The following is a 26382-nucleotide window of genomic DNA, read 5'->3' on the forward strand; positions in this document are numbered from 1 at the left end:
TTTAATGAGAAAATATTTTATTTTGTTTTTCTTCTAGTTATAACAGAACATTTTTCAATATAATAAATTGGCTTAATCTTGAAAGGGGATTGAAATATTGTACAACTTATAAAGTAACACATTACCTGGAACAAAACACATCTTTTGCTCCTGTAGGTAAGTTCCTGTACTTAATATACATTTGTGTGGGCACATCTTGACACACAATATAAAGTTGAAATACACAAAAAAATACCCATATTTCATTCCATTGAAAATTTATGCGATGATCAACACTACCTCATTTGGAATAACTCTACAATTTGTACAATAGTAAGGCAATATGAAACAAATACTCTTCCAAAATATGCTTAGCCCCACCAGTTAGGACTATTGCTTTTTTTTTCATTTTCCAGCCCTTCCTTTTGAGTGTTTCCAATGTCACCAAACAAACACACTAAATTGTCTGAACCTAACCTAGGACCCACAAATAGAAAATGGGACATCACGTCAATTTTATAAGCCACAATAAATTTTAGTACATTAGTTTTTGACCTTGAGAGGATTTATAAGTCAAAATGTCATGCACTATTAGAGAGGATAGTTTGCCTGTTCATTCATCCAATCTTAAATTAATATTGTGTGAATTCAACTCTCTCTATCCTAATCAATAGAGCTGAAATTTTGCATATTGTTGTGTACCTAGTATGGTTAGGTAATTATCAAGAGAAAATTCCTAGCCACCATGACCATATAGCACTTGGAAGGGGATACAAAGACAAGGATTTAGGGCAGGGTGAAGGAAAGGTATGGTGCACCTAGTAGTGTGATCCAAGATACTGATCTACAATTAACATGTTTTCAGCTGCCCTTCATATTGATAATTTGTGTAAGCATCATCTACAGATTGTATATCCAATGCCTTACTTCCACCCATCCCAGCTTGATGCCTTCTTTTGATAATTACATTGCTTTATAAAATATACAGATAAATCCCCAACAGCAAAATGTTATATTCAATAAAGTCAACTTTCATCTTGGTATTTCTCTGCATCATTGTCAGCACTTTGTGCTCTATTCAACCAAAGCAAAAATTACTTTATTTTAAATAGTTCTATGTACAGTGACTAGAATTCTACAACCAACCAACCAAATATGGTTGAATCTTCAAACTTTTGTGTAAGTGTATTTAAATTTTGCCTTGGTGGCAAAACAGCATTGCAGAAAACTGATCTACCAGCTAAAGGTAAATTGCCTGTGAACTGTGATATAGTTCAAGTTGTTCATCCTTCTTGCAGGTGCCTCGACAACCGAGTACCAACTTGTTAAGTGATCACTAATCACTAACACACTACTGTGATAGAATGAAACATACCAATAGGTGACCCTTCTCAGAGGTCTAAGTCCAGACCAACATGTAGCTACCCTGCTGACTATGACGACCAAACCCACACATCAGAAGATGGAGAAATGACGACGTTTCGGTCTGTCCTGGACCGTCTTATAAAAGAACGTAAGGAAGGAAGGTAACTGCAGAAGGCCTATTGGCCCATACAAGGCAGTTTCTATTTATAATCACCCAATCCCACTCATATACATGTCCAACCCACGTTTGAAACAATCAGGGGACCCCACCTCCATCACGTTATATGTGGATGATAATGGTTCAGGACGGACTGAAACACCGTCGTTTCTCCATCTTTTGATGTGTGGTTTGGCCATTATCTTCAGCCATATTATTATGACTCATCATCCCTGCTGATTATATATGAGCCTGCTTTCTAGCTATAACCGTTATAATACAGTACTCCAATTAGAATTCCTACATTCTATTTAATGCTGCAATATAATAAACCATCAATTACTGTATTTGCCTTTTTTTGTAATCCTGATACTACAAAAGATAATGTAAGCAACAGGTAGCATGTGAAGGTAAAGTGAAGGCAGCCATGTCATTTCCACTTGCAATTTCATAGCTACACATTTGTTCCTTCAAGATATAGAACCAAGTAAAGAAAATTTGCCTAAGCACATAATTTAATTTTTATATACAGACATGTAAAATATACATCACTGGTAAATAAAAGTATATATTTATGGCTATAATGCTAAACCTTTGTCTATGTCATCCAAATATGACAGCAGTCTACTTGGCTCACTGCTACTTTTGCACACACCACTATTGTTTATTTCCTGGTTTTTGGCTTTGTCTCGCACATGATCATCTCTTTTACTGGTTTTTAAGCTGGCTGTACATCCCTCTTCCTTGTCTTGAGTCACATGTTTAGAATGTGTCCTTGCCGCTGATTTGTCTTGATCCACATGTTTAGAATGTGTCCTTGCAGATGATTTGTCTTGATCCACATGTTTAGAATGTGTCCTTGCAGATGATTTGTCTTGATCCACATGTTTAGAATGTGTCCTTGCAGCTGATTTGTCTTGATCCACATGTTTAGAATGTGTCCTTGTGGCTGATTTGTCTTGATCCGCATGTTTAGAAGTTGTTCTTACACCTGATCCTGAATCAGAAGTTTCATGACATTTCATCCTTTGATCTCCTACCAGACGATCACACTCTGATAAGACTTGCAAAATCTTATCCTCAGAAAGAGACTCTTTTCTTGCTGCTCCAGATGGAGTTACATGTGATACTGTTTGTTTGCTAGTAGAGGAATGATGAAATGTAGCGCTGTGTGTTGATGCGGCAGAAGATGACAGGCTGGTTTTGTCAGATTTTTTGAAGTAGTCTGTGATGTTCCTCCCTGTCTTCGGTCTGGTATGTGAACTATCAGTAGTCGGTAAATCATTTCTTCTATTTTTGTCTACCAGAGGCTCTGTAAATAACGTGAAAAATCAAATAAAATCCACAAAGTGTACAAAAGGCACTTCAGTATGATGATGTATAATACATGTGAAGAGAAACAACATACAAGAACAAGTAGTTACGGAAGATAACCTGTTCATTTCTTGCAGTGCTAGTGTAATGGAAGAAAATGCTATCACTGGAAATAAGAGTAACCCTTTCATTTATCTCAGAGTCAGGTTACAAGTGCAACCAAGGACTTGTAGTACATATATACACTGTAGTCTATATTCCCAAGTCTCGATCCGTGGGCGGGACAGAAATGGGTGGGCACGATTCCTTTCACCTGATGCCCGCTGTTCACCTAGTGCTAAAATAGGGACACAAAAATCAGGAATCTGTTATGGGTTACATCCAGGAGAAAGTCAGTAGTTTGTCCTAGGGCAACCCATTCTCCTGTTTACATGGTACTTTTTGTAACTATGTGTACCATTGTACATAAAGTGATGTAATGGACAACTGGATAGAAGGCCACAAAAATTAATTTGTGGCCACTATTCACTTTACAGAGGCATTCAATTAACATCATCTTGAGGACTGATCAAGACATCACCCAGAGAAGCATCGTCTGTGATAAAGGCTCATCCTTGATGGCTGTGTCTTTTATCATATTCTCATCAGGTCATACAAATATAATCAACATTTTTATCAATGATAGTGTAATACTAATAATCACTTATTGTTTCAATTGGATTCTAAATTTGCTATAAATTATTTAACAACTGCAGTTATGCAATAGACAAACTTATCTTTAAAAATCTTTACACCTGCAGATGTTTACCTGCAAAATCCTCTGTTTCATTGTCAGTTTCTGATTCATAAGCCCCAAGGTTATGATAGATGTACTGGAAGAGATCAGAACCTTCGGACCATTTGCGAGACCCGTAGTGGACCAGAGCTTGAACTAGTTCACCTGAGTGTACGAGGTCAATATAAACAAAACATTATATTAGTAACCAAGAATAGCCAAATGATATTTTACCCAATTTATTGCTAAAAATATAAAATATAAATCTATAACATGCAAAGCAAGCAAGAGAGAAATAACACTCCCAGTAAAATATGAGAAATCCTATACTAATAACAGTGGCAAATGCATAACTTCAATTAAGATATAACTTTACATTTATGTTCTCCTGCATTACATCATCCTTCACAATCAATTTCAATGAACAAATCTGTTAAAGTTTCAGTATAAATATCATAGATAACATGAAATAAATATGCAGAAAAACACAAAGATAAGAGTTATCTTTAGTTGTAGATAACATTGTGCCTGTAAAGGTTTTATATTCTCTAATATGTATACACACAGGATTGATCCTACTCTCAACTTCAGCTGCACAAATTATTCTCTTGTCAATCATATATCCTAGTTATTTCATCTGATCAACCATTTCTATTACTTCAAGTTACATACTTATTCCACACAAAATGTCCATCTCTCCACATAAGTTAAATTGTATCTACATTCACTCCGAGTCATCTCACACACACACACACACGGCAATACCACTAGCAGCTACTCTTACATAACCCGAACAAACTACCAAAAGAACTGTATCATCTAAGTGCAAAATGCAGGCGATGAGTCACAATAACGTGGCTGAAGAATGTTGACCAAACCACACACTAGAAATTGAAGAGACGACGACGACATTTCGGTCCATCCTGGACCACTATCAAGTTGATTATTAAGTGTATAATGTCTGACTTACTCCAATTACTTCTATTAGACCTATACACTAGGTTTACACATGTTTCAGCCATGTCCTCCCTCACTTACCTTATCTAATTATATAATGAACAACCAACCCTAAATAAATATCAAATACATAAATTAAAATACTGTATGTCCAGACACTTTTGTCTATGAATCCCATGTAAAGACCTTGAAATATCATTATCCAATAAAATGAACATACTACCTTCAAGGAAAATAAAAACTGTAAACTTACCTACTGTAATATTGTTTTCTTTCAAAAAGATATACATGGTAGCAAGATCATTGCGGAGTTTTTGGTCCCCAAAGGTGAAATAAGCAACGTCACGTCCAACATAGCCACATACAGCAAGCTGAATCAGCGACTGCAAAAAAAATATTTATATAAAATATTAACTGTAAATGAATTTATATCAAAGCATTGTAAATATAGTGTAACACAGAATCATATATTCAATAACAATGGCACAGTTGGAATTATCGAAGTAAACTTTGTAAGAAAACAATATGTATATATTATAAAATGGAACAACCACAAATCAACATGAAGAATGGACAAATGCTTGAGTGTTATACAGCATCGTAACACAACTTTAGAAGTAAATACCACATACATATAGTTTTCATTGTTATTTACTTATTTATTTTCAATTCATTGCATTATAGGGTTAAAAATGTAGAGCAAGGACAATTCACTGAAAAGACTACAGAATTCATTGTGATATGATGAATGTTATTCCCGTTATACTCTTGAGAGCCTCATTCAACACCTACTGTGATAATTTTTTCACATTTCTCTAGACTCGTTCCCCTCTTAATGACACACTTGAAGACTACCCTTGCCCTTACTTACGGTGTTCCCTTTTACCATATCTTCTCACAGAAATCTTACACAATACTTTTTGGTTTATTTTCCATATTCACTCTTCTGCATTTTACTATCATCATAACCTCCTTACATGATAAGCCAAATAAATACACAACCCTAATTAATATACAGTACTCCTTGATGGTAGTAATAGAAGTAATGTTAATATCTTCTCACACATAATAGCATAGGATAAAAACTTACACTAAGTATTTATGTAAATTTATGTAATTCTTTACATAAATTTCACAAATACAAAAGTATGGATTTTTATTCTATAATCCCTTGATTGTAATGTGGCTATCAAGGTTACATCATTAGAGAGAAGCAATCAGGATTTAGTTCCCAGGCACAGAAGACTGAGACACTCTCTCCCATGTCGGTGTCATCAGTGAGCATAACTCCACTCACTTCGTTTAATAACATACATACATAGCAGTGGAACATGTATAGTTACCTTGAGCCGTGGATCCCCCTTGAAAGCTCCACACCCCCAGTTTCCTGTGGCAACACCAATAGGAGTTCCAGCACTCCTGTCCAGAACACAAAAGCCAGCATAGGCCTGAAATATTTTTTTTAAATAAATAGTCAGCACAGTAACTATCATAATAACTAACACACAATATATTTATAGTCTAGCATCCTGCAACCCCATCTTCCCATTGAAGAAGGCAGCCTATGTAGAATTATCTCCAGCACCTGAAACACTCGTTGAAGACGTTGACATGCTGGTGTGGCTACGTGAGTGATATGCTGCTTGTGTGCACTCAGTACTGTAACTGGAAGAAAGTATAAAGACATGGAATATACTAAGATAATGCAAAACAAGAAAAGGGTAAGATGAAAGCAGAAAAATATAAATGATAAATGAATCTAACAGACTAGCATTAGTACTTCAGTACAAGTACTGTACAGCTACAGAATACCAATAAATAAAAAATACATTAACTATTTTTCCATAAAAATGCTTCACTGGATGGTCAAAGCCAAACACTCTACTGTCCAATATTTTTATCTGCTTTAATCAACACACATCTTATTTACTATTCTGAATAAGAATAAGATTAAATACTGGTAATCTAAGAACACAATTTTAATTATGTAAAGCACCTACTTTCACAATGCAAAATGATTTGATTCACAGAATAAAATAATTATTAGTTATTCACATTTCTTCTATTTAAATCGTAATACAGTAGTGTTTATAATGTCTCATTCATAATGAATTAAGTGGATATACAACACAACTCTCAAAGTACTACTTGCAAGAATACATCACCTTATTCAGTTCCCTGATAACAAAGCTTGGGCTGTATTGTACTTGGGGCTGCTTAGTGAAATGAAGAGCATCGATAGCAACAACCTGACACATCCTCCGCCCCCAAGTATCAACAGGCGTGCAGTCGTCAAAAGAACCAGCCCAAGAAAAGGTTGAAGCATAGCCAGTAGCACGATTGAACTGCTCAGCTCCTGACAAGATATCGGAACTTGAATTTATAATAACACAAAACTAATTAAGAAAAAAATATATGAAGCTGAATAATCTGAAGACTTCAGCACTTGGGGCCTAAGTTTTATCAATTGGTAATAAGGAAATTAATTAAGAATAGTTCTATTAACCAATTATATTTCTTCAAAGATCTCAGATCAGCACGAACAGTAAACTAAATTTATCCCAACATGAACTCTATATTTTAAATGCATCTTTCATTATTCCCCTACCACTTCTTGTGTGATCCTAACACACTACCTCAAAATGCTGTTCATTATCTCAACCTCCTGCTCCTTCTGCTGTCTATCATCATTATCTTGTCCTTCCTCTCACCCCTTTTGCTACCCATCATCATTCTGTCCTTCCCCTCCTCCTCCTCCTCCTCCTGCTGCTGTCCAACATCTTATCCTTATTCTCTTTCTCATGATGCCCATCATCATCTTGTCCTTTCTCTCCTCCTCCTCCTCCTACTGCTGCTGTTCATCTTCTTGTTCTTGCTCTGCTCCCACTGCTGCCTATCATCATCTCATCCATTCTCTCCTAATCCTGTCTTCAAATTTGCTCAGATACTATCTTAAACACTGTCTAAACAGTCTAAAAACCTCTTGTCAATCTTATGGTTGACCTATAAACACATTTATTGCATGCATATTAGTTCACTAATAATTAAACATAGAACAATTTTCTGAAATACAAACCTGTGATAATGAGTGCTTCCGTTTTTTCTAGCGCTTCTGTGAAAAGCCTTGAGACTAGAAGCTCTGGGGAAAGCACAAAGCGAATCTCTTCTTGCACACAACCAAGCCCCAACACTCCTCCACCTAGAAACCTAAAAAACAATAACTCATTGACATTAGTAATAAATAATATTACTAATATTAATAATAATTTGGAAAAAAATGCTCACAACATAAAATATTGGTCAATCCTATAATGGTATCATCCATTATAAGATACCCTTTGGTATCTTTATAAAAAATGTCTTACTTATTGGCAAAATCAGCCTGAAGAAGTCCGCTTGCTTCTTCTATAAGTCCAATGGTGTCTATGTGAAATCTGGGTAAGTGTTGTGAGGCCGTCTCCCACTTAGGTAAATCCTGATAGCTCACAAACTGTCGCGTGAACGTCACACTCCCAGATGGCTCTAAAATTTTCATTACAAAATTAATTAACCTTACAAATAAACAAAACAAAATTTCACCCCTCCAACGCATCTTCACATTGTTTCATGCAGAAAACCCTGTGATATTTATAATCATACAGTATATAAACTGTATATTCAGTTAGAAAAATACACAGCAAAAGAACTTTATACTAGACATGCAAAAAGGTAATAAAAATAAAAGTATCAGTATCTGAAATTTTTGAAGAATATTGTTGACAGATGCATATTTATGCTTATCACACTAATAACAAAAGATTGGTTATGAGACCGTGAGTATGTCCTAGGAAAAATTAAGTGTTGAATATAATTACAGTAAATGCAATTTTCTGGTTGGAGCTACTGAGGCCCCCCCCTCAGGCTATTATATATAATTATAAGGGTATAATCATCAATACACCCTTAATCAAGTGCTCATAGAGCACTTATCAACATTGCTAGCAGCGTAAAGGTTAATGTTCCCAATGGAAGACCTCAAATGTGACAAATATCATAATTAAACTTTATCTCATTAATCCTATACCACTAGAGATATTATGTATACAATATAATACAATCAACGTACTAACCTTTTTCTGTTACTCTTCGGAAGTAATTAAGAATACACTTCATCTTCTCCAAAGCTCGCTTTTCTTTGTGGAAAAACAGTCTGAAAATGTAAACATGAAGCTCTCACTAAGCATTTCACCAGTACAATCATTAATTACATCCATAATGAAGCCATTAATAACAATCCCTCATTAAGTGTTAGTTTTTGCTGACCTTAACCTCAGTCCAAATTGTGCTAAACATTTTATTTTAATACTGTACAATACTGTACTTGCTGTCTCCCTCATCCACTACCCATGATGCATAAACTTCCCCGCAAACAAAACTGCAGCACATTTAAGAATAGCTTGTCCAATATACTGAGAGGAAAAAAATTTAATGATTTTAAAACAACAATTATAAATTAAAAAATCACTTCATAGTTATTAAATGTATAAATATTCGTGCAATATCACTGGTTACCGACACAAAAATAATATTTACATGACTTGAAAAATAACTGCAGATTAATATTCTACATTTTTGTATCTAATGTTAAGCTGGTCCCCCATGACACGGATGATTATAAGGAGCACCCACCTGTTAAAATTAATGTCAGGATAATGAGAGTATTCAGTTTCACTTCCCTTGGCATTTCTCCGCGGGAAAGTACAGAAGAAAGCATTTGCCAGGAGAGATGCAATCTGAAAGAAATTTAGTATAAATTACATACCTAATTATGAAAGGAGAAAAACACCAGCCTTGACTGAAATGATTTGCCTTTTTCCGATTGGGCCTTGGTGGCAGAGAGATAGCTCCACACCAATTAGTCACATCAGCCCTAGAAGTCCTTAATCTTTGCACTACACAAGCATTTCAAGGGGTATTCCCTGTGTATGCATGGAAAAAATTACTTCGTCTACCATTTATTGTTAAAATGTTTGCCCTGATCACTGGAAATATACTTAAAAAGTCTATGTCAATTACTTTGGGTGTGGGTGTAGTGAAGCGATGAAGCCCTGATTATGTTATCAATATTGACAGAGTTGCATGACTGGGCTGGGAGTTTGTGCTGCATTTGCTACCCATGGTTGCTCTATATATTACTAGCCTGTAGCCAAGGCAACGTACTCGTGATTTGCTCCAAGATGACATCTGTTTACTGGACAGCTGAGAAAGCATATACGAGCTCCATGTACCCATGGGAGTTTCGAATGGTGTGTGGTTCCTAAAACCCTCTGAGGATGTGGTTTGCCCCATCAGTCAAAAATCTGGGGATGTGATGCGTAGTGCAAGAGTTAACAGCATACCATAAACCAGAGCCAAAACTCTGGCTCCTTACTGAGGTGCAAGGAGTAGGGTATCTGAAGAAACATCCAAGGGGCAAGGTTCTGGCTCTGAAATCCAGTAGGCTATGAAAGACTCACAGGGCTGATGTGACGTGTGTGAAGCCATCTCTGTGCAGCTAGCTACAGGAATATCTCCCAGTATAGATGGCCAAATGTTTGGCTCCTCCGGAAAGGAAATTTTGTACAATAAAACTCAAACTGAACTCCTGGATTATACAAAATTATTTCTTTGTGGTGAGCAAAAGCTTCCATGAGTGTTGAACTGTTGAAGAGACATGTATAAAGATATTTAGCATAATAGATAAAATGTAAAGGTACAGTATTACATCATACGGTGCAGTAACCTGTTCTCATTATTTTAGATTCCTGCTTTGACTTTCTAGGTTCACCTTGAGTTACTTTGCAGGGCACCAAGAATCTTTATTGTGTAAAGATGCTAATTATGTGCTTCTACTTGATCTCAATAAATACAAATAGAGAATGAGTTTTAGCTAATCATCCATAATTAACACTTTGATCATCTTAAAAATGTACAAAATGTATTTGCATACATACCTGCATTTGTGAGAGTGTGATAGTGTGTGTAGCTCGACTAATAAGGAGTGGTGGGGGCTGTGTAACAAGCTTAGGCAGGTTCAGCGCAAGACGTATCATTGCTGGAAGTGTGGTGCTGAAGAAATATTCACGTTCCTCTTCTTCAAACTCCTTTTAAAGAAAAATTATATAAAAATTAATCAGTACAGTACCTAAATTAAAAAAAAAAGGTACAATATAGTACATATATCTAAATCATAGAAATATATACAGTACTGTGATTATCTAACTTTAGACTTCAATGCTGAATTTAATAAATAATCTGGTCATAAGAAATATTGTAATGTAATTGCTTGTCCACTAAATACAGGAATGTCAACAACAATGGTGTGTTTAATCCTATTGTACAGTTTCAATATTTGTTCATGGATACATCATCTTATTGTAATTTCATTGTGTGATAACAATCAGTTACAATACATTTGCTATTTAATAATCAATATCATAAAACTTCAGGATTTGAAATGAGAAAAGATTGGAAAGGAATTTATTTCCTAAGATCTCCGAGTACGTGTATGGGTGATTCCTCAAGTTCTAAATTTTATTTTTTTATGAAGACAGTAGACAACTGGCTTTTATATGTGGATATATAATTTAAAACCCATAAACAAGTCTCAATATAGGACAGAGAGCAGGAGATGGTTTTTCACCCACAGGGTTATAAATCCATGGAACTGCCTACCCGCCGAAGCCGTAAATGCCAAAACAGTGGTAAGCCTTAAAATCTACCTGGAAAAATTCATCAATGCAAATAGGGAACCTTCGATAAGCCTCCAGCTTTTTATATTTGTCAAGGCCACTAGAGTTAGTGACTCTCAGGTAAATCAGGCAAAATCAAAGTGAATAATATAGTATTTAGTTAACAGTCTTACGTGAGAAATAGGATGCATCCAAGTCCTATACAGAAAACAACTTTTCCTCTGCAATCAAACCCATATTTTTAATACAGTAGTGCAAATGATATGAAATATAACTGCACATAAAATATATAGCTTTTATAGTTAAATTGCATACATATTCAATATACTATACAGTGTACTCCCACTCAAATGGACAGAATCATACAAAAACCACTTCAGCTGCAACCAAAGGTTTGCTAATCATAACCAAATCTTTGAAGAATATTCTTATAACAATTGATAAAATACACAGGTGGTTCCATGTTTTAAAAATACTTTCACTGTTTATTTTTCAATTCAATTTAATATCCTTGGCACATTTATAGATTGACTTTTGTTCAAGGGTTTCCTTACCCGGAAAAATGAGTGAAGATCAATAACCACAGGAGATTGCTTCTCTAAGATTATTGTGATTCCTCCAGTTAAGACTCCTTGAGTCAAACTTGTGCCAAGCAGTGTACCGAGACTTGTTTGTCAACTGAATTTCTACGGTGTAGTTAATGAGTGTACTTAATATTAATAGTGCTCATCTCCCTGGGAATTCAAGGGACTCACCAAACAACTGTATAACAGTGTGTTTATCTGCTGCAAGGGACATCAGTTTCTGCCGACTGGCAACATTTATACGGTGCAAGGCCTTGCATTTTATCCTACATGGGAATGCCTGGGAACATCTAGCACACTTGCCTTCATGGTCCTAAATCAATAACATAACCCAAACTGTGTGTGGACCATACGTCAAATATAATCTGGTTTTGGTTTTATGCAGACCATCCAAAGGTTCAGACATAAATTAAAATATTCTCAGTGGTCTTGGCTCCAACTATTTTAGATGCTCAACTGTGTAATAAAATTTAGCATTTCTTAATACAATAACTTATGACATTACCTGCTCTATCAGAAGGTGAAGGCCCTTAAACTTCCATTTTGCTGCATATCTGCTATTGTACTCCAAGACTGCCCTCTCAAGTTCCTCTACATTTCCAATCCCTCTTCTGAGTGACTGGCATATTATTGACCATCGTGGAACAAGTGAATTGCTACCCTGTTGACAAAAATAGTATAAAGCTGATTTCTTAACTTTCAAAACACGAGTCATCAAGATAAATACTGTACAATACATTTCAACATTGCTTGCTTTATTATTTCATTCAAGGAGTTGACTATTTAATTTTTCAAACAGTACCATACTCATGATATTTATGAGTTCAAACACAAGGAAAATACTAGCTCTGTACTGTATTTATGCCACCCCTCCTCTCCTAAGGTCATTAATTTCTTATTGCACAATATTATCAAGACTGATTAGTCCTGTCATAAAAAAGAATGGTAAGTTTTCAGTCATGCTCTCTCTGCCAACTCTCATCCTGATGCATAAATATAACCCACAAATTTTCTAAAATGCTGGTATAAAAGATATATGAAAGTCAGGCAGAATGCCAAGAATGATTTAGATCTAAGGATTAGTATGTATTATCCCACAAATCCATCGTCAACCCGTGTAACTCCAAAATTCACACACACTTTGAAACTTGATATGTATACAAGTGCTTACCAATGTAACTAAAAAATCAAGTACAGTATTAGAATATAATCCAATACTGTACTAGGCGAATCACAGACCAGCTTTATTTAGCAAAGTTAGGCACAATTTTCTTTTGTAGTTTATTGACTTCAATATATTTGCATTCATTCTTTGTTTTACATTGGAAATAATGGTTATTCTATCATATTTTGTCTCCTGCAAGATCTTACCTTTCCCACTGGGTACTGACTCTTTGGTGAGCATGGCATTCTGACATGGTACTGATCCCAGACATCAGTGTAAGAGGATGGATGTGGAGCAGGAGAACCCCTTTGAGGGATGGGAAGCCTCACCATCACAGTGTGATCAGGTGCTGGGTGCACTGCCGGAACATTAAGGTTACTAGCACTCAAGGCAGCGATACATGCCAAGGGAGAACCACGCCATGTGATCTGTCCAAAAAGATATTTATTCAATCAAAACAAAAACATGATGAAGCAAATTACTATATTAATTTAAATCAAGATCTTAACAAAACTATGGATCATACATACCCGTACATATATACATTATCCTTAAAGTACCCAGTTTCCTACTTTCAAAAAATGGTAAAGTATCTGCCAGAAAAATAGGTGCATAATACAGTACTAAACTGCTATATACTCACCCCTGTCTCTTCTACCATTTTGTTATCATCATCATCATCATCAAATATATCTGGAGATACAGCAGCTTCTTGCTCAACTGGCTCTGATGGAGTAGTGACAACCAAATGCATCCTTCGCTCAGCTGCATCTGCCAGAATGTTCCTCCGCTCAGATCTTCCGCTGGAGTGCCTACTTTCCTTCTCCTGCCGATACATTTCAAAGAGGGAGTATTATTGAATTCATCTTTCATAAGGAGAGATTATGACATGTCACGCACTCCAGTACAAGTTGTTTAAGTATATATTCAGGTAAGCAAATTCAAGAAAAAATGATCAAAGTACAAAACAGCTCCTTGAAAAATTCTTTGATTGATTGTAATGTATTATTTGAATTTATATTTTACTTTTGCCAAGCTAAAAAAAAAATCCTTGACCACTCCACAAAGGAGGCAGTAAAGCAGACAAAAAATTATAGACCAATAACACTCGCATCACACACAAAAATCTTTTGAAAAAGTGCTTAAAAATACGATCACAAAACACATGGCATCACAACGTCTACATAACCCTAGACAACGCGGGTTCAGAGCAGGGTGCACCTGCCTCTTGCAATTGCCAAACAACTATGACATGGCTTTGGATACCATGGAAGACAAACAAAACATTGATGTTTGAAAGATCTCAGAAATCTTTCAAGAAATATGATCATGGTGTTAATTGCACATAAAATGCACAAAACTTGATAAACACCTCCAAAGGATACCTGATCAACTGGCCTGCAATTCACATGTCAGATTGTGAGAAGTGGCATGGAACAGCCTGGTTAACCAAACCACCTACCAGGAGGACTGGTCAGAGACCGGGCCGAAGGACCACTGATTCCCGGAACCAACAACAGGTAGAGAACAGGAAGGTCGACCATCCAATCCATGAAATTTAACAAAACATCTCTGAAAGTATGATAAATTTTTGCTCAAGGCTCATCAATCTACCTTTATCTCTAACACCTCATTTCACAAAGTCAAAGCAATATTTTTATCTAGGCTTATTAGATTATCCATTAATATCTCAGACACCTCGTTTTGTCTGGTCAGAACAAAATAGTCTAAAATCTTATGCAAATTTCACCAATTGGTTATTCATATCCTAAATACAGTACAGTACAGTACTCTAATTAGGACGTTACCCCATGCACCACAATGATTCATGAACCTCAGAAAACTGCGTCTTCTCCCTCACACTAATGTGCCCCTACTGGTATGTCTATTTTCTTAAACTAAGCATATTCAACTAGTTGTAACAAAGTCCAATTCTGCAATAGAATACATGCAGTAATAGGTTGGAAAGAACAAGTTATGCCTTTTTCTCTCGTCTCAATCACAATTGTTCTTTGTTTAATTTGTTCAAAGAATAAGATAATAAATAAATTTATAAAAATATCTAACTGATAACATCATTATGCCATAACTCTCCACTGAAACCTGACGTATGATAAACTTAATAATAATTTAATAAATTCAAGTTTACACTGTGAACTGATAAAATCCAAACATGTACATAAAGTATCTATAGATGGATTATAGATATTTAAAAATATCTAAACAAAACAAAAAAAAAGGGGGGGGGGGCCTGATATATTACCTTCATGGGAGACCTTTTAGGAGACCTTTTGGCTGTTAATTTTTTGTTGAGTTTTTTGGGCGAGGATCCCCTTGATAAATTCTTTCCTCTTGAACTTGTGCTTAGTGAATTTCTGCAGTCACCTAATTTTTTTGTTGCTTCCAGGTCATCATTCTGTTCACCAGTAAACTTTTTCTGTACATTTTTATGATTTGAATCAGATTCTTCTTTATTTTCAAAGTGCCAAGACTCGCAAACCCTCTCCCTTTCTTTGTCATTACGATTTCGGATTGACCGATCATTACCCTCAATTCGATTCTCATCTTTGAAATTCTCATTTCCAAGAGTTTCTCCTTCTTGTGGTCCAGAGCCTGTTTCCATCTGCTCAATTTTGTCTGCTGTACTAATGTCTGATTCAAAGTTGCCAAGTTTCAAGCACTCTATGCTTGAATGTATGTTAAGTGAGCTATCCAATTCAACATTTACAATTGATTGGGTACTTTCTCTTTGATCTTTTCTGTCTGAAACCACAATAAAGATATTATATTAATTCTGTTAGCTTCTAATAATCAAAACTAAAAACTGTACCTGACATTTAGTATGAGTTAATATAGTAAAATAATCTTGTATATCAAACAGTTTGCATTAACTAATGCAGATATTTAATTAGGTTAAGTAGTGTAATTTAAATGGATATGACAACTGGCAGCATGCAATTTCTTTGAACAGTTACAAACATATTTTTCTAATTGCTACACCAAAGTAGCACAGCAATGCACATAAAAAAACATGAATTCTCTCAGTGATTATAAAAACCGCAAATGAACTCAGCATGTACCAGATTAATGATCTCTAACCAAGAGACAAAAATAATGGCATATCCCCTGCACCAATCCTCCCTGGCCTGGATACGAACCCCAGACCAAACTGCTTGTGAAACATGGGGTGAATGTGTCACCACAATGCCACCTGGGATTTCAAGACGTCATTATTGCTCGGCTTAGGCTCGGCTACAAGTAACATTGGGAGGTTGCACCACCTGAGGAAGTCGATCTGAGCAATCTTAGTCGATTTCAGTGACGTTAGTGAATAACTAACCTTACCATAAAGACATGGAGAGATATACTGACAGAATTCACAAATGAGTTTTCGACATAGCTACAGCCCCCCATGTATGAATTCTGCCAGTATGATTTAAGCAAAAGGATAAGTGTTGATGGATAGTGAAGACTCCTCAGGGAGCCTTACCAGGCCTGGGCGACGCTGGCCTCAACATGTCCGCAAGTGTAACCTGACGCAACTTCTTCTTGGGTGGATGGTCTGACATCACTTGTCGCTGCCCCTCTTCCTCCTCCCTCCTCCACTACGCCAGCAGCGTGGTGTCTTCTGTGTGTGTGTATACTTGCTGGTGATGAGAGTCACCCCAGAGGCAGTCACCTGCTGACAGTTCTTGGTACACAACACTGTTCCCTCCCTACCCCGACCAGTTCGTACACATATTTCATTAATTTCTGACACCAGATTTGTATGTTTCGTATTTATATATAATTGTTCAATATTAAAACCACAATAAAATAAAATAAAATGTTTATTTAGGTAAGGTACATACATACAATAAATTTTTACAAAGATTGGTTGACTTATAGGTAGAGCTAGTACATACAATGCCTAAAGCCAAAATGAAATTAACAGTTAAAATCTTCTACTTAACAGGCATATAGATATTAAATGAAGTTTATTGATGTGATAGACATAATCCTGGCTGTTTATTATACATTAATTAAGGCTTATTTATTATTATTAAGGCTTATAATATTTTTATTATAAATATTATTATTAAGGCTGATAATATTATTATTATTACTTATAATTATTAAGGCTGGATTATAATACAATCTTTATATTATAATCTTCAATATAATCTTAATCTTCAATCTTTTTGCTACAATCTGAATGAGTTAGTCACAAATTTCAATTCACATCATCACATCTCACCAACCCATTGTACCTTCTTCCAAATAAAGAAGAAGAAGAAGAAGAAGAAGAAGAAGAAGCAGGAGCAGCAGGAGCAGGAGGAGGAGGAGGAGGAGGAGGAGGAGCAGCAGCAGCAGCAGCAGCAGCAGCAGCAGGAGGAGGAGGAGGAGCAGCAGCAGCAGGAGGAGGAGGAGGAGGAGGAGGAGGACTAAAAAATCATAGTAGGATTTTTAATATGGTGTTTAAATAATTTTAGGCAGTGGGTCTCTGGATGAGTCGGTCGCTTACGGCTCGTAGTGCGAACGACGGTCTCCCGTTCTCGGTTATGTACGATTCGTCCCGACCCATGTTGTGACCCCCTGGAGGAGGTCGTCTGAGCTCCTCTACCCCTAGGGGAACCTTCCCCTGTTGAAGACCACGTGTGACACCCACCTGCTGTAGCCCCGAGATGAGCAAGACTGATATTAAACGTAAACTGGAGGAGGAGGAGGAGGGAGAGGGAAGTGACAGTGAGGAGGAGTGGATAGGGCCCAGACCTGACGAGGCGACGGCCCCAGAGCCTAAGGCAAAGAAAGTCAAAGGTTATTGTCTTAGTTCAGTTATCAAGAAATATATATTAGTTACAAAAGTTTAAGGTTTATTGGATTTGTTCTGTCGAGAGTGGACTCGTGATTCGTACAGCTATACTCTGTAACAGGATGTTCTCAACCCCTACTATGTTGTAGGGGTTGATGTCTGTGTCAGTCACATAGTTGCTTAAGCACCTTTGGCCCTTGCCAGCAATTGGTTGGGTAACTGAGTAGAAACATAAGTTACTTCGTTCCAGGATGAATTGCTAACATTAAGATCGCCCTAACCTAACTGAAGTCGGCTTAACCTAATTGATGATATAATGATAATAATTTGTCGAGAACAGGAAGTTTGTGTATGCGTGTATGTATGTATATGTATATATATACATACACATTACGGAGGAAAATTGAAACAGGAAATTTCCTTAAGTACTTTCGTATATTAATACATCTTCAAGAGTGACTCCTTCTGAAGATGTATTAACATACGAAAGTACTTAAGGAAATTTCCTGTTTCAATTTTTCTCCGTAGTCTGACACTGTCACATTTTTAGTTACGTGTTTATTTTTCATGATTTACACACATACTGATCAACCTGTACTCTTAAATAATACACACACACACACACTACAGTATGTATCCTATGATCCCCTACTGACAAAATATGTGGTACTATGATAAGTGATGGCTCATACGTACAGTAATTACATGTATTTGGTCATTATTTCCAACACACTTAAGCAAATTTATTAATTCAGAAAAAAAGAAAACCAAAGTTTGCTCTTTGAATTAGATCGTTTCCAGAGTGGCTTATGTGATAGTCATTATTCATGTAGATATTGGATTACTATATTAAAAAATTGCAACTTGAAGAGTATGCTAAATACTTAAATTTACATTTTTTGGAAAATAAGTATTAAACATGAGGTGTGTGTGAATGTGTAGCTGTTCATATGGCCAGTTTGTATGTTCAAATTATGTAAGATTGCATTTTGGAGTACAGTAATTTCAATTTTCTTTTCATCACATTTTAGTTTTTTGGTTAGGAAATTGGATAACATCATCCTTTAATTATTCCATCAGACAATAATCATTTTGATTGCAGTGCTGGAGCATGAGCAGATGTATCTCGACTACTTACCTTGTGCCGAGTACTATGAGAAGAGTTACATGCATCGGGACACTGTCACTCATGTTGTGGTTACCAAGTATGTTAATAATCTTAGTCTTAGTAAATAATCTTGAATGCTTGTAAATAATTTAGGTAATGTTGGATGGTTGTAAACTTCTAATAGTATTTCTGTTGCTTTAGTCATATTTATAATTATGAGAAGTATTAATTTAAATCTGTGGATTTCATGCCAAAAACATTTTTGGCATGACCTGGGCTTGAGAAATCCGATTAGCTCTTGAGCATTATATTTTTGGCTGCTACATCAATGATGTCATGGGTATATGTTTCTTTAAATGGTAAATTTAACCCTGATTAACCTGATAACTTCGCTTATAAATACACCGGAATCTACACACATGATTAATATTAAGAGTTACTGGTTCCAAATCTGCACCCTATTTATATGATACAGCCCATTCTCTAGATTTGCTACTCCATTAAAAGTTCAACTGTTTTGCCTAACTAGAAACTTACGAGCCCAAGCAATACACCTAACCTATTAAGGCTAATTCGTAGAAAATGTCGATATTAAGGTGCTTTAATTTTTACTAATGCTGTTGTTCTTCACTGGTAGATTCATTTGCTAAACCCGTTTAATTTTAACAATTGTCATAACTTGCAGTATAAATACCTGTAAATACTGTAATATAATTTTCCTTCACAGAACTGACTTCATTATCACGGGAAGCTGTGATGGTAACATAAAATTTTGGAAGAAACAGGAAGAAGGTGTGGAATTTGTTAAGCATTTTCGTGCTCATTTAGGGAATGTACAGCATCTTGCCACCAACACTGCAGGCACCAGACTTGTTTCTATATCACATGACAAGTCACTGAAAGTCTTCGATGTGGAAAATTTTGGTAAGAATTTTGCTTCATATATACAAGAACTATTTCTCTAAGCAAATTAAACCTCCCTTTAATTACCTGTTTTCCAAAACACTACCATCACTCCAGCACACTATTGCTCACCTTATACCAACTTTAATATTTAGGATTGTGCTATATAACTTTTAGTCTTAAATAATTGTATACTTATTTAATGTTTGACCACAGTATTGCATGTTAACAACTCAAGTAGATTAGTTATATTATTGGAGATTGTTAATAGACAAGTGTTTGGGGAAATTTTTCCTTAATTAATTTTTCACAAAGAAATCATTATTTATGATAAGAGGTGAATAAATTTGTTTGGGAAACCTCAACACTCAATCTTAATTTTTTTTGCAGTCTTCAGTTTTTGCTTGAATTAATTATTGCAGTCATAACTAGTGATACTGTAGTTGAATATTCCCCAAGTACAGTACACAATAATTATTATTTGTATTGTACTTATACTGTACTAATGTGCCCTAGTTTTTATTTATTGCAGATATGATTAACATGATCAAGCTGAGTTTCATCCCAAATACGAGTGAATGGATCCACCCGCTGTCGGACCCCCAACACTCCCTTGCTGTGTCGGATTCTGCAAATCCTTTGATATATATCTTTGATGGCCATGGCACGAATGTTCCTCTGCATGTTTTGGATTCAATCCATACCAAACCAGTTACAATTATCAAGGTATGAATTCTCTGTTAATGTCATTAGTACTGTTGTTTCATTCATGGTACAGTTTTAAAAATTGGGCTATTATTAGTGTTTGTTTTGGTTTTATAGGATAAGGTAGTCATGTTGAACCTCATGATCAGTATCTATAAGAAAGAGTGTCTGTTGGAGGCTCGACACTTTGGCATTTATAATCTTTGGCTAGACAATTTATAACCAATGAGTTGTAGAGTTGTTTGAAATAATGTTATTAAAGAGTGTCCTTTGCAAGATGGAGAAAATATATTATGTACATAATTAAAATATGAGAGATTTGTTGTTCTGCATTATGTATGAAATGATAGCATAAAAATTCTTCAGGATATATATTGAACATTAATGTTGCACCAGAGTAAGAATGAGTGATTGAGATGTGTTGAGTAGATTCTAAATTAGGTGCAGTGTGTTGAATTTGGCCTGCATCATGAAACTTTGTTCTGTATTTATTGTAATTACCTAAGTGCAGTTACAGGATGAGAGCTATGCTCGTGGTGTCCCGTCTCCCCAGTACTCTTTGTCATATAACTCTTTGAAATTACTGACAGTTTTGGCCTCCATCACCTTCTCGATGTAGCTAGCCTATTGTGCATGACTTAAGTCAAAGTTAAATTCACTGTTTGTTATAACTTCCTTAATCCTCATGCCTATTCCAAATTTTGTTTCTTGTGAATATACAAAGACTGGAGAACAAAATTTCTGTCCACTTGTTGTTTCATTGATTGCTTTAAATAGTTTGAAATTTTTACTAAAATTATTGTGACATATCGGCATAATAAACATTACTTGGTAAATGTTAGGTATGTATAACACAGTACTTTATAATACTGTATTAAAATACATACAGTTCCTGATAGGAGAAAATTGACTTTCAGTATAATCCAGTGTTTGATGTCGTTGTCTCTGCTGATGAAGTTGGCATGATTGAGTATTGGTGTGGGACCAAGAACGAGTTCCAGACACCAACTTGTGTTAACTTCACGTCCAAACTAGATACAGACCTGTTTGAGTTTGTCAAGCACAAGACATTTCCCAGATGTATGGCCATCTCGCCAAATGGACTACAATTTGCCACCATTGGTGCTGATAAAAAAGTAAGTTTTTTTTTCACTGAAAAGGTAAATATCTATGTAGGGTTCAGTTGTTAGTCATCAGCTGTCTGTGCTCCATTTTTTTGGCAGGCTTATTATGTGTGTTTATAATAATATTTTTTTTAAATTTATAGTATATATTAAGAGAGAAGTTTAATCTATTAAATAACCCCACAGTCTAGTCAATAGATATAATACTTGCTAAAATACGTAGGTGTGTAGCAAGTGATCGGTAACCTCATTGTCAGTGTTCGGACAAATAGTTTAATCATTCGTTTGTAAGGGAATTCCACCAGTTCAAACATGTTATGATCTTTAATATACATACCTTACTTTCAACTCTATCAGTCAACATTAATATAATAGCATCAGTTAATGGATTAATAGTTGGATAATCATTAATAATATTTCAGTAAATGGAAATGACTTACCAAATTAATTAATGTGTGCACTAGAACATTATGGATGTGACATGTTGTTGGGTGTGTAGGTTTTAATCCTCCTCGTGGCTTCCACTGATTTTTTTAATTGATGCATCACATTAATGTGATTTCATTGTACATTATGGATAGAAAAATTTCTAGCTATTTAATTGGAAACAATCTATAGGCCAGTTCGGTGTGATATTTAATGAATGCTTACTAATATCTGTATTTCAATAGTTTTTAACATTATTTTACTGTGTATTTGGAAGATTTCAGACACATGACATGGTTCTCTCTAGCACTTGGTGCCTCAGGCAGTTGCACAAGTTGCCTGTACTTTGAGCTAGCTCTAAATTTATTTATTTTTTATTTATTTATATATACTAGTACAAGAGTAAATTACCTAAGTTACCTAATTACTAGTAAATTACCTAATTAAATTACCAAATTACTAGTAAAGAATAAGATCCGATAAAAAATTATTAAACAGATTTTTTTTAGCATGTTCCGTGGATTTGGTATTGTTTTAATTTATTTGAATTTTGAATTGCTAGGTACGTGTGTTTAAATTCCTCACTGGAAAACTCTCTCGTGTTTTTGATGAAAGCCTCCAACACTATACAGAACTGCAACAGCGTAAGCAACAGATACCAAACATGGAATTTGGGAGAAGGTATGTCATCCTTTAAATTGGACTGACTTAAATCTTATATTCTTAATGATAAATACAGCTTCTTTAGTGTCTGGTTTACTTACCTCGATAAGTAAACTAGATTCTTTTCTTGGTTTTCATTTGGACTCTGTAGGTCCAAAGGTCTGGAAGCATTTGTATGTCAAGGTGGTACTAGAGCACTGGAGAGCTATTGAGTGCCACCCAAAAGTGCCATTTCATTATGTAATGCTTGATTTTTTTTATGTTAATTTCAGGTTAGCAGTGGAACGCGATGTAGAGAAAGGTGGAGCTCTTGCAGTATGCAACTTAGTGTACGATGAAAGTGGTTACTTCCTTCTGTATGCCACAATGCTTGGAGTCAAAATTGTGAACCTTTATAATAATCGATTAGTTAGAACAATTGGCAAACCTGAAAACTTACGACTGTTGAATCTGGCTCTCTTCCAGGTATTTTTGTTTTGTAATTGTCAGTTAATTAATACACTCTGCAAGATGAAAAATATTTGTTCTCAGTTGTGCATGTGACTTCTTGTTTCCCATGACCTGACCTATAAAACTACTACTCTCTTCTGTTAGTCAATCTGCCATTGAAAAAGACCTGATATGGTCAAAAGCAAATATTTCACCATTCAAATGTGGTTATTCTGCATATTTGTTCTATATAATAATGTTTGATATTGTTTGCAATTATAATTTCAGCAATGGGTGACAAATGAAGTCAGTGACGGTCTGTTGGATATAAATAAACCTTTGGAATTGCACCTGACATGTAAAGTTAACGCTTATCTAAGCTAAATTGTTATCTTAATATTTGGCTTGGTTTACAGGGTAAGGTGAAGAAAAATAAGGGTGCTCTAACAATGGAGATGGAGGCTTCAGAGAATCCAGCACTAGACGCTGCACAAGTTGATCCCACACTTGTAGCTACAGCTTTCCGTAAAAATCGTTTTTATCTCTTCACACGTCGTGATGCTACAGACACTAAAAGTGTTGACACTGACCGTGACGTTTTTAATGAAAAACCATCAAAGGAAGATATAATTGCTGCAACTGAACAAGGAGGTAATATCTTAATAATTCAATGCATCTATAAAATAAATCTAATCATAAAGCTAAGAACAATACTGTAATGTAATGTTTAATTTCATGCATTTAATTTCCTTAATTTATATATTTATTACGATAAAGTATTTGCAGAGATTAAGTTGCAATAGCTTGGCTGAAAATTAGACACCCAACCCACACTTAGGAAATGATAGTAATGGCATTTCAGTCCATCTTCAACCCATACAATCTTCAAAAAAAAAATTATATTCTATGTACAGTATATTCTTGTTTATCAATAACCACTTCCAATTCATGTTTTTCCTTACTTTTCTTCAATTTCTTTACTTTTGTACTTTTTGGGACATGTTAATTTTAATTTCATTTTTTCTGAAATGTCAAACTTAATGAAATTCTAATATGTAAATTTTCAGAAAAAATTTATTGGCTAGTGTTAGGGGGCTCCATATGATTTCAGTGGATCAAGATGGATAATCAGTCTAAATGTTCAATATGTATTCTGTATGGAATGAAAATTTATCTTTGCTTTATAAATATAAAAACTAATTCCATATTTTCTTTATTAACATGGCTGTATTTTAAATTATCAGGTGGTCAGAGACTATATGAAACTGCAGTGCTCCATACATCTCTTGGAGATATCACTCTTAAACTTTTCCCAAAGGAATGCCCCAAAACTGTAGAAAATTTCTGTGTACATGCAAAAAATGGTTATTACAATGGGCATCTGTTCCACCGTGTCATCAAACAATTCATGATTCAGACTGGCGATCCATTAGGTAAGTAACCAGTATTGTGTGTGTGGGTGTTTCTAGCTATAATGGATGAAAAATTAAGTAAAAAGCAGGTGACAGTGTCATCATGTGCATAGGTTTCATAAATGTATACAGTGCTTGAGTACAGTTATTAGTGTTTTCTGAATTGGTTTGGTTTGTCATGGAAAGTAATCCAAAATGGCTAAATCATTTATAAATTCTTTTATATGCATTCAATATCCTTTGTAGTGTACTTAGGCATACAGTAAACGAGGCTATGTATTCTGGATAAAGAATTCATTTTTATGTAGTAGAAAATCTTAGGAGCTGCCACCATCTTATCTTTGATGGAAAAATGTAGACAAATAATATGGTAACTTCTCCACAAGGAACGGGTGTTGGTGGTGAGAGCATATGGGGAGGAGAATTTGAAGATGAATTTCATCCATCCCTGCGTCATGACCGCCCATATACTCTTAGCATGGCCAATGCAGGACCAAATACCAATGGATCGCAGTTCTTCATAACGGTTATTCCTACAGTAAGTTGGCTGTGCTAATTCAGTTTGTTAAATTTACATTTCACTGTTACATAATCCATTATGATAGTGATTTGGAGAAATTGTAATATTTCAGCTATGATGAAAATGCAACATATCTAGTACATATTTGTTTTACTTGCCGCCTTCTGTAATGCATGCTAGTTAGAAGAGGGATAGTAGCTGTAATGATTATCAGCATTTCTTGCTTAATAAGATTCCACACAATTGTAGAAACTATAATATGACATGAAAAACATCTGTTAATATAATACAGTACCTTTTCCTTTTGCAGCCATGGTTGGATACCAAGCACACTGTATTTGGCCGCGTGATCAGAGGCATGGAAGTAGTTCAAAATATTTCTAACGTGAAGTGCAATCCCAAGACGGACAAGCCTTATGATGACATAACTATATTATCCATATCAGTCAAATAAATAACACCTGTATAGCATGTACCTATAATGTCACTTGTGTATAAATTAATAGTTAAGAAATGAATTGAACTTTCTTAGATTTTCAGGTTCCATGATTAAATTTGAGTAAAGTATGGGTTCTTTTAAGAGAATTTAGTGCAAAAAAATATTAAGAAGAAAATTGTGTTCTTTGTGACAAATCATTTATTCATTTATTATGAGTTGTCAAAATATTTCTTTCTATAATCTTTTAAGATTATAGAAGTAGTATTTAAAGTAGCCAGAAGTATGAAGAATTTTGTCTTAATTTTTTTTTTTTAATTACTATACATTGCATGTAGGCCTTTCAATAGACATTGTGGCATTACTGGTGAAATGAAAATACAATAGCTGATGAACAGCATGAAGTTGTTTACTCTGCACTTAGTCTTATGAAGCAATGAGATGGTGCTGTGGATGACTTGCTGGAGTGTACTGGTTTTGGTTCTGTAATTCTATGCAGCGTGTCAGATATGCTGCATGAATGCGTATAATTGATTTCATGTCATTAATCTTCTTTTTCCATGTTGCACCCATTTTTCCCCAGGCTAGTGCCCCCCCCCCCCCTCTCCATGAAAATTGGGTAATTATAATGGTGATAAAATGGGTTGACTTGAAAAAAGGTTTTAAGTTAAAAATATTAGTTGGTGACCAATATTTTTTTTAATCCAATCATTTTATACATGTTGTATTGTAATTTATTTGTAATTATATTACATTTTTTACTCTCGCTGACTTGTTTATATATCCATTATGTAAAGTTTTTGCTTTGGCAATGAGCACCATTGACTCTAATTTTACTCAAAGCTTTTTATTTATTGT

The 26382-nt window shown here is 35.1% G+C and overlaps 2 protein-coding genes across 8 annotated transcripts; one reads left to right on the top strand and one right to left on the bottom strand.

Moving 5' to 3' along the window:
• LOC123774770 (poly(ADP-ribose) glycohydrolase) lies at positions 1-16735 on the bottom strand. Of its 5 annotated transcripts, none has more exons than XM_045769356.2 (15): positions 16497-16735; positions 15270-15769; positions 13650-13832; positions 13213-13434; positions 12347-12502; positions 10520-10669; positions 9216-9319; positions 8657-8736; positions 7913-8069; positions 7624-7754; positions 6713-6903; positions 5891-5995; positions 4801-4930; positions 3624-3755; positions 1-2813 (listed from the first exon to the last, which is right to left on the bottom strand). In XM_045769356.2, the coding sequence occupies exons 1-15, from the start codon at positions 16573-16575 to the stop codon at positions 2080-2082; spliced, it is 3054 nt and encodes a 1017-aa protein (XP_045625312.2). In that variant the 5' UTR covers positions 16576-16735; the 3' UTR covers positions 1-2079. The 5 variants fall into 5 exon arrangements, with proteins under 5 accessions (XP_045625312.2, XP_045625317.2, XP_045625311.2 ...); XM_045769361.2 differs by lacking the exon at positions 16497-16735 and adding an exon at positions 16165-16289; XM_045769355.2 differs by lacking the exon at positions 16497-16735 and adding an exon at positions 16106-16221.
• On the top strand, positions 16576-26290 carry LOC123774771 (peptidylprolyl isomerase domain and WD repeat-containing protein 1). Of its 3 annotated transcripts, none has more exons than XM_045769366.2 (12): positions 16576-16701; positions 17479-17803; positions 18901-19003; positions 19634-19830; positions 20342-20535; positions 21432-21650; positions 22627-22745; positions 23000-23192; positions 23573-23807; positions 24401-24589; positions 24955-25106; positions 25399-26290. In XM_045769366.2, exons 2-12 carry the CDS (start codon positions 17671-17673, stop codon positions 25540-25542), a joined length of 1878 nt encoding a protein of 625 aa, XP_045625322.1. In that variant the 5' UTR covers positions 16576-16701; positions 17479-17670; the 3' UTR covers positions 25543-26290. The 3 variants fall into 3 exon arrangements, with proteins under 3 accessions (XP_045625322.1, XP_045625321.1, XP_045625320.1); XM_045769365.2 differs by having other exon boundaries at positions 16597-16734; XM_045769364.2 differs by having other exon boundaries at positions 16634-16773.
• The last annotated feature ends 92 nt before the right edge of the window (positions 26291-26382 follow it).

This window comes from Procambarus clarkii, chromosome 68 (assembly GCF_040958095.1).
Source record: "Procambarus clarkii isolate CNS0578487 chromosome 68, FALCON_Pclarkii_2.0, whole genome shotgun sequence".
NCBI lineage: Eukaryota > Metazoa > Arthropoda > Malacostraca > Decapoda > Cambaridae > Procambarus > Procambarus clarkii.